At 55.4% G+C, this 9,014-nt stretch overlaps 1 protein-coding gene across 1 annotated transcript; it reads left to right on the top strand.

Moving 5' to 3' along the window:
- Window positions 1–6,339: 6,339 nt before the first annotated feature.
- N0V96_004880 (uncharacterized protein) lies at window positions 6,340–8,939 on the top strand (the record flags this gene model as incomplete). The annotated part of the gene is made up of 5 exons (XM_065757253.1): window positions 6,340–6,472; window positions 6,575–6,906; window positions 7,209–7,324; window positions 7,402–7,975; window positions 8,064–8,939. The coding sequence occupies 5 exons, from the start codon at window positions 6,340–6,342 to the stop codon at window positions 8,937–8,939; spliced, it is 2,031 nt and encodes a 676-aa protein (XP_065614022.1).
- Between the last annotated feature and the right edge of the window lie 75 nt (window positions 8,940–9,014).

The following is a 9,014-nucleotide window of genomic DNA, read 5'->3' as shown; positions in this document are numbered from 1 at the left end:
TGTACCGTGGGGAACTTTATTTCGAGTGAGGATCTTTTTCTCGGTCGTTGGCGGCTGCTCCCTCTTCGGTATGTGCGGTACGGACGGTTCTGGCTGGGGGAGCGGGCGAGGGAACAGGCAGACATCAGCACTCAAGATCCTTTGGGGGAGAAGCCATTTGGCGCGCTGGCCCGTCTCTTACACGCCATTGGTCGAGGGAGACCAAGTCTGTTTTGGGGGCCGCGACCAGCCTCGTTTGAATGGCCCGAGACTCAGCCTTGCGATAGGGGGTGGTGGATGCAAAAGCAAGGGGGGCGTGTGCGTGAGTGCGTGCGTGTGTGCGTGCGAATGAAAAGTATGGGAGAACGCAAAAGAAGCTGGGCTTTTCATTTGCATAGTTGGTGGTTCAAGGTGCTGATGGGATTTCGGGGGAGGATGTCCTCTAGAGGGGGGATGCTTTCTTTGCCGGACGCACGGAGGAGAATGGAGTGCCGCGGGAGGCCTTTGCATGGACTCTACGGTATCAAGGGAATTGGAGCGTTGGTAGTGGTGGGGGTTGTTTGGGAAAACGTGAAAACGCAACGGGAATCAAAGGACATGGGTATCTTGGACGGGTAGGTGGGTACCTTGACTATGGTTCCCACTCGCCGGGACTCGAGAAAACAAAAAAGGACTCTGAGACAGTGGTCAAGTTGTGGTGGATTGATGAGTGGGAAAGACTCCCGGTGAGATGGGATGATGCAGTGTTGAGCGGGATGGGGGGAGGGGGTGTTGTGTTCTGTTGTCCAAATGGGGAAAATGGAGTGCAAGAGACGTATGCATGGGTACGGAGTATAGTGTTTGTCAGATCTGCCATGGGTTGAGCTGTACCGCCCAAAGTACGAGGAAGAGGAAACCCTGGGTTTGACGGGTACCTAGAAAGAAAGCCTTGTGCCAAGAAGGGCGTGTGAGTTTGGACAGACCTATCCGTGGACCGTACCAGGGTACACTACGCAGATGCAGATGGTGGGGTTTCCCTTAGGGCATGTCTATCTGGTCCCGAAAGGAAGGGACTGGGAAATCGGGGACGGGAAAGTCAGGTAACACGGGCATGGGGAGTGATTTGCCGGTGCAAAGATTGACGCGGCCAGAAAACAGACAGATCAAATGCGTGAGAGGTTCCGTTCTAAGAATAGATTTCTTGTTAGACGTGCGGAGAGATACAATTGATTAAACAGACGAACACCGCAACGAACGGGTGGTGGGGAGTGGGGAAATGGGCGACTGACAACCTAAGCCCAACAAGCGAGCTGGTGTGCCCGCGCGCGCGCGCGGCGTCCGTCGCGGCAGATGGGCCAGGGTGCGGGCGTGGGTGTTAAGCGTCAAGGATATGGGCGTGAGGCGCCGAAATAAGCGAAGTTCCGCGCTTGTTGGCAAATAGCCGCAATTGAGTGTCATTTGGTGTGACAGGTGAGCCGGCGTGGGTTTTTGTGGGGGGAAGCCATTTGGTGAGGTGACGGGAAAGGGTGTGATGTGGGGTCTAAAAATGAACATCGTACGGGGATGAGAAGCATATGGGATTACTTTCCGGAAGTCGGGGATATGAAATCAATGCCTCGATGGATTGCACATGTCCTTTTGGGACCTTTTTGCTTTCTGCATGGGACTTTTCCGCGTCTTCTTTCTCTTGGTGAGTACAAAGTAGCGTATATGGGAGAGTGTGAGTGCAAGTGTGTGTGGGCTGCATGTGTTTCTTTTTTGGACCGGGTCTTAGGGAAAATGCGACGGTAAGCAGACATTATCTCAACGAGGGAGGGAGAAAGTGAGTGCTTAGTGGTAGGGCTTGCCGCTTGCCGCTTGCCGCTGCCGCCCTTGGTGTGAGGCATGAGGTGGTGTGTGGTACAGTAAGATGCCAAAAATTGTCTGCAGTGAAGAATGCGCAGGCTTGAGGAGGGGAGGGGGAGGGGAGGGGATGATGTGTGGGTGTGTGTGTGTGTGGGTGGGTTTGGAGGGTGATGAGTGCGAGTTGAGTGGTTGAAACCATACATCATGACAACCCATCAAGGAGGGTCAAGTAAGATTCTCATGAGATCGCTTAGACGACATGCGCGGGGAGGCGCAAGCGGAAGAGGTAGACATACGACACATGCCGCAGATATGCACATACCTATGGATGCATAAGCGCAAGCGCTTTGGAGTCGTGCAGGTGTGTGTATCGCGGCGTGAAGTATCTGGTCAGTCTAGACGGGCTTGACGCTAGGGCTCTGGGCCTTGGTTTTGGTGGTTGCAGCGCAGCGCATGGTTCACAATTGGTGAGATGCGAGATTCCTCAGATGTGAGGGACGCCGAGCGAGGGCAGGGTCGGGTGCTTTCGAGATGAGATCACCCCAGGTACCGCTCCACACCCCTGTCACCATTTTGGCCTTGTCCTTGCATTCTACTCTTGTGTACGGAGTAAGGAGTACAAGCTTGACGTATTTGATGTTGGAAGCATGGGCGTAGGGGAGATGATCACCAGGCATCAATTCGATATAACGAGGAAACGCAACTATGTATCCGTACGCTGCTATCTAAAGACACACCTTGTCGTCGAAAACTTAGGACCTGGGCTCGCTTGTCAGTACAGTGTCCTCCGTCCGTAGGGTAGTAGTGGCTTTGAGACATCAGACATGACAGCTGTCCGCTGTGCAGATCGTCCAACGATTTCCAAAATTCAAATTTAGACAAGACTTGATCAACAAGGGGAGAGGGGGGGAGAAACGAAGGTCGGTCGTGTTTTCTGCCCAAACACCAAGGGGGGCCCTATCCCTGTCCTGTTCGTCTGAAGAAGCAACTTCTCATCTGAACTTTGCTCCATTTTGAAAGAGGGTCCCCCGGTAAATGGGATGCCTCCTCACCTGAAAATCGTGGGACTACGGATACTTCGTACTTTAATTTCACGATGTTTGCGTTTCTTTCCCTGCTAGGTATCATTTGAGTTTCTTCCTCATCGTTGCTTTTCTTTGATCTCCATTCGACGGTCGGAAAGTAGGAGAGGGGGGGGGGACGTGCTGCAGGATTACCGGCATTTTGTGACTTACGATGATCAAAGGCGCACGCCGAGGGAATGAAAGATACCGTGCGTCGCAGGAAGGATTTGTTGAAATCGAGATATCGGCTTCGGGAGGTCCTGAAGGAAGGCAGCTTGTCGTTGGACAAGGGGTGTCCCGAGGGGGTGGGGTTCGCGCCGCGGCCGACCGCCCGGGCCAGGATGCGGCCTCCAGTATCCGTACGGACGGCGGATACAATCTTTGTTTGTGCAGGGCACTTTGTCAGTTGGTAGGTAACGTACCTTAGAGAAGGTAAGTACCTATGCTGCAGAAGGATTCGAGGCAAACGATCTTTATGCAAGCTTGCAAACAAGACGGAAGGGTGACTAGACACGAATTAGCCTAGCAGCACCAATCGACCGCTGCTCACTGTGATGGGAAGCGATGTATTGATGTGCAATTGCGGCGGGAATCGCAAAGCACCAGTTCCTATCGGGCAGAATCGATGCTTGGTCATCTCCTTCGAGGGTTGTCCGTAGACTCCGTACTCGCGTGATCCTTGGCTTCAGCCATACTAGGGTGCCTGGGTGAGGGGTCGCGGGTCGCGGATGCGGACGGAGCGGCAGGCAGCTGCTGTGAGCTTCTTTTTGATCCTGCGACCGCGATATCCGGCTCATCGTGACATACCTCAAGGTAGAGAGAGGTACAGGGGGTGGGGGGTCGCTTGTTTGACGGCCGCCGTGCCATAGGACGATTGTCAAGCGCGGAGGACTACGCCGTACTCAAAAACTTGGAAATGATGCATATCTAGGATTCTTTCCAAGCGCGACCTGCCTTGCTTTGGTTGAAGGATTCCTATTTTGGGGGCTGCAGAATTGCCCAGATCTTAACGTGCCGCCGCCGGTGACCGGTGAGAGAAGCAGAGTGGACGACTTTGCCAAAGAGAGGCAAAGGGAATCCCACGTTGAGTGGGATACTGTTTCGTGATTTGAGGGGGATGATGCGAACCAGCTGACCAAGCGGTACGAAGTGATGGAAGGAACAAAAAAGTGCCAGGCGGATATGCATGGGCGTCCGCGGCTTTCGAGGTCCTGTGCCCGGCCGGCCGGGGGGCGGCCTCGGTGTACCAAAATGGGGGACCCGAGTCTTGGAAGGAGTCGTCGAGTCGTCGAAAAGGTGACATGACACCCGTGCCTTCATTCTATGCAGGCACTTCCACCTGGCTTGTGTAGGTCTCTGTCCAATGCTCGTGAGGCATGCAATACACACCACTTTGTGCGTGGGTAGACTTGCTGACCTTTGGAGACACACAGTTCCGGTGCGGGAAGCATGGCACTTCTGTCTCACTTCCTTGACGTCGCCCAGTACGAGTAGCAACCTTAGTCAGAGGCTGATATTCGCGGAACTTTTGAAGGTGAAAGCTGGGCTGATCTGGGCTGGGCTGGGTTGCTGATGTTCGAGACGCAAGGGACTTCTAAACCCAGCGAGCCGGGGATACGCGCAAGTAATCGATCTTCAGCTTGGTGGGGTGCTGGATCTTGGATTGTTGGGTTGCTCACATCGCAGTTATCCTTATTGGTAGCTGTTGTCGCAAGGGGTCTGGTTCCTGAAGACGATACCTCGAAACGGCGAGATGATACCAGAAACTTCTCACTACAGTTCGGTTGGCGGGCTTGGTTGGACAATTGTGTGAGGTGCCTGTTGGTCGTTGCCTGGAAGAGCGTGTGCCACAGAACGAAAGCTCGGAGATCGTCGCTGGCAATGAGCAGCTGAGGAGTTACACCGGTTGGGTGGGACGGCCATGCGCCCCCTGGGCCACAGGGCTTGGTCTCGGCCTTGGTTTGCTCTAGCGTGTTGAATTGCACTTGGGGACTGTCCTCGGCTCTTTGCGATGGAAGGATGCCCAGAAATGACGGCGAGGGGGCGTATGGGACTTCGAAATTTAGGGTAGTGATGTGAGATGTGGCTGCGTGACGAGGCTGGTGCTGGGCGTGGGCGAGTGAGATTGAGGCTCAGTTCCTCATACGATGTTATCCATAGTAGCTAGCCCTGTCGGCTGTTGGAGGATCTCTTGGATGCGTAGGTGTGCGATCAGAGCAGGGGTGAACTTGGGAGGCGCAATCTCTCTGTAGATGAAGAATGATCTGAACTTGACAGGAGCGCCACAGACAGTGGCGGATGCGGATGCGGAGCGGAGGAGTCGGCAAGGTCTGCCGTCCTCTCGCGGGGACGGTGGCGGTAGGATTCGGTAGGATTTTGGGGGCGTTCGGGAACTTGGGGTCTAGAACGAGTTGATGGTGATTGAGGAAGACGGGGTATTCTGTGGAGTGAGGTCATTGGGCTGTCTGTAGTAAAAAAAGTTGAGACTGTGAAGAGATAGTTGTAGAGACAGTTGGATGGCGATGCTTGTCCCTTGGTGGTTGAGAGATTGGTCATGGCATGTTGTCTGAGTTCTTTCCTAAGGTGCCAAGGTACCTTAATCCTGTGATAGTCGCCGATGGAAAACCTAGAGGGTGCTATGGAAAGATGGGAAGGAACGGGAAGGTGGTCAAGGTGCCTGCCTTTCATCGTTACTTAGGCACTTAGCCAAGGCAAGACTTACCTTACCTTAGGTACCTACCTAGGTGTTTAAGGTATCGATGGAAACAACTACTTGCCCAGGCGATGCTTCGGGAGGTGAGATCTGTCACTGTTGTAGCGGAACCTACAGCAGCAATAAGCCCTGGAAGGCGCTGAAACCCATCTGTTCTTTCCCCACGAGAGCCCCTCCGGCGGCAAAACCCGGTGGCTCGCTCCTTCCACGGACCACAGCGGGACCCGTTACGGAGGACATCCGGTCGCGTTCGCGTCGCGCCCTGAGTTCCGCCCCTCGTCCCGCAACCTCACTTTCCAACCTCGGAGATGCTGAACCTCCACCTCGGCGACACCACCACCACCGCACCGTTGACCCCGTCCGCCACATTCTAAGCTGTCAGCCGCTCTTTTCTTTCTCATTAATACTTCAATACCCTTCGAAAAGAAAAGGCCAGCTGCGAAAAGAGACGAGATGCCCACTCTCTCTTGTTCTCTGCACTAGCTGGCCTATCCCCCGATCCATTGTCTCCTCAGACGAGCGTTTGCTTCATAAACTTTCGTTCCCCCCAGTGAGTACCAGATATCACTAGTACTACGTGACCTCAAATCCGCGACAACCTCGCCCCTTTCTACAAAGCGGAAGACTCAAGATCTTGCTACATCTTTTTGCCTCATTTCAACAAACGCAAAACGATACAGGTGTTCAAAACTGACCGGCCGTCTCAATGGATCCCTTCGCGCAGACCACAGTCTTTTACATCCACGTCATCAAAAAGGCATGGCGCCGCCTGGACAGCTCCCTCGCGTCCGCTCGGCGGAGGCGTCAATCGAGAAGGGCCGCGCAGCCTACGCGGACCAGCGCTTCCGCGTCGCCCTCGAGCACTTCACCCTCGTCGCCGGGAACTGCCCATGTTCGTCACCCTCGGGAGGAGGGCCTACCTCTTCAGGTGGAGGCTCAGGAAGTAGTTCCGGTGGTCGTACTTCTCGAAGTCTCAAAGGGCTCGGGGCCGCAGGTTCTAGAGGTGGTGGAGGTGCAGGTCCTGACGGCGGAGACGCCAGCGGGAACGGACACAGTCCCGCGCAGCAGCGTCGCCGGCGGGAAAGGTGTACGTGCCGCGACTTTGCTCAAGCGGCGGCCCGGCACCGCCGCGAAAGGGGCAGCGTATACGCGGAGGCCACTAAGGAGTGCAAGTGTGGCGCCGAGAAGACGTGGGGCCGGTGCCACCGTGAGGGCCACGTCCAGGCGCTCGACTACCGGGCTGCGTGCTTTGAGAAGATGGGAAAGCTGGATATGGCGCGCAGGGATGCGGAGTGGCTGTTAGAGATTGCGCCCCGGCGGTTGGAGGTGAGTCTTGGTCCTGTTATTTGTTTTCGGACTTGGCTGCGCATGCTGTCGCTCCCTTACCACTTTGCTCGCTTGTCTTACTTTTGTGCTGTGTTCCATATGAATAACACGTTTTCAGGGGTACATGAGGCTGGGGAAGATATACAAGTTGGAGAAGAAACACGAAATGGCGTGGGCTGCGTGGAGTGCCGGTATCGAGGTTGGACAAAAGGAAAGCCTCACGAGAACGACTAAATATGAAGTATGCGGTATCTGCTTGAACTTGGTATCGCTAGACTATTCGCTAACCCGGACTCTCGCAGCAACTTTGCAAGATTCGCGAACCATTACACAAACACTTTTGTCGAAGAGACCCTATGGAGTTACCAATCGAGTTGATTGAAAAAGTATTTTCCTACTTTGATTTTCACGAGCTATGGTGAGCTCAAGCAGGCCGGTCCATTTCCTGTGGCTGTCACTCCTTCTCTTGACTCAATTGCTGACATGGAACGCTAGTCGAATATCGGGAGTCTGTAAACGATGGGACCAGTTCCTTGACACCCACCCCTACATCTGGAGACAAGTCCATTTCCCTTCACTAAACCCGCAAAAGCCACCAAGAGTCTCCTTCCTGAAGACGTTACGGAAGCGGACCGGCGGTGGCGCCCGCAGCCTCGTCATCCCCAATGCGCATGCCTTCCAACTCAACGAGACAAAGTGGCTGTCACTCATCCAGACCACGAACCCGCGCATGATGACGCGCCTCGAGATCGGCGCTATCAAGCGTAACCTTGAGAGCGGCGACTGGGGCTACAAGCTGCCTCCCAAGCCGCTCTTCTTTGAAGGACTCACGCACCTCGGCTTCAGCTTCCGTGTTGACAGGCCGAATTACCAAAGCACCGGCGGTGCCCAGCCCTTTGTAAGGCAGTTTGTCGAACGTGCCCGGGAGAATATCGAGAGGATATCCCTCTTCAGCATGCACCTCAACGACCTGGGCTGGCCGGAGCTGCCCCGACTCAAGATCCTTCAGTTGACCGGTCCGCTGACTTCGACATTGAATCAGCTGACCCCTGAGCGCCGAATTGACCCCGTAAGTTGTGCCCTGTCATCCATCTATTTTCCCTATCCTTTGGCCTGTGCAAAGTTTGAATATCCACGTAATCGCCAAATTTGCTAAGCAGAACCCGCAGTTCGCTCTCGCTCGCTCAACGCCAAATCTAGAGCAAATACACATGGATAATTTTGGCGTGTTCACCGGCCTGGACTCACTCGCTCCGCCAGAAGACTGCTGGTCCCTCTGGCCGGGCCTTCAGGTTATCAAGCTCGGCAAGGCGTGCGGCGCCCTCTCCATGGGCGACAAGCGCCACTTCCCGCCGCTGCACCCGTCCTCCTTCCGCGTCCTCGACGCCCGCGCCGCGCTCCAATCCAACCACGGCGACTGGCTGCCCCAGCAGCTACCCCTCGACTACTCGGGCTACGAGGCTGCCGAGTCCCTCGTCACCTACCCCAACCTCGAGCGCTTCTGGATGCCGAAATTGCCCCTGAGCGTCGATCTCGCAACCGTCCTCCTCGAGCCCGCCGTCCGCTCAGGCAGGCTACGTGAGCTCGGCCTCTGCTGGCGCCAGGAACCGGGCCAATTCTTTCCCGGTGCGCTCGACTGGCTCCGTGGCAGCGTCTCGGTCCGCACATTCGGCTTCTTCAATTTTGATTTCGAGTCCCACGAGAACCTGACGCGGGATCCGGCACAGAGGGGACGCGGCATCGACTCGGTCGATCTCCTCTTTGGGTTCCTCCAGTCGTTCCCCAACCTCGAGGTTCTCGAGCTGCACTCAGACCTGTGCGACCCGATGCGCCTCGGCGCCATCATCGAGCGCGTCGCGATCCTGGGCAGACTAAAGAAGGTGTACCAGCGCGCCCTGACGGGGGTGGCGATGGATCAGCTGAGGACCTTTTGCGGCGCTCATGGGGTCGAGGTTGTGTATGGGAGTTGGGAAGCTGAGTTTCCCGTGCCTTTGGAGCCTTTGGCTCCCGTGGAGGCTGAGATTGGCGAGTGAAAGTGGGAAACCGGCTCAGTAGTTATGGGTAGCGACGGGCCCAAAGGATATGATACATTGCTATTGGTTTTCTTT

This window comes from Colletotrichum fioriniae, assembly GCF_027942845.1.
Source record: "Colletotrichum fioriniae strain IMI 355084 chromosome Unknown scaffold_5, whole genome shotgun sequence".
Taxonomy (NCBI): domain Eukaryota; kingdom Fungi; phylum Ascomycota; class Sordariomycetes; order Glomerellales; family Glomerellaceae; genus Colletotrichum; species Colletotrichum fioriniae.
This window is presented reverse-complemented; position numbering and strand designations above follow the sequence as displayed.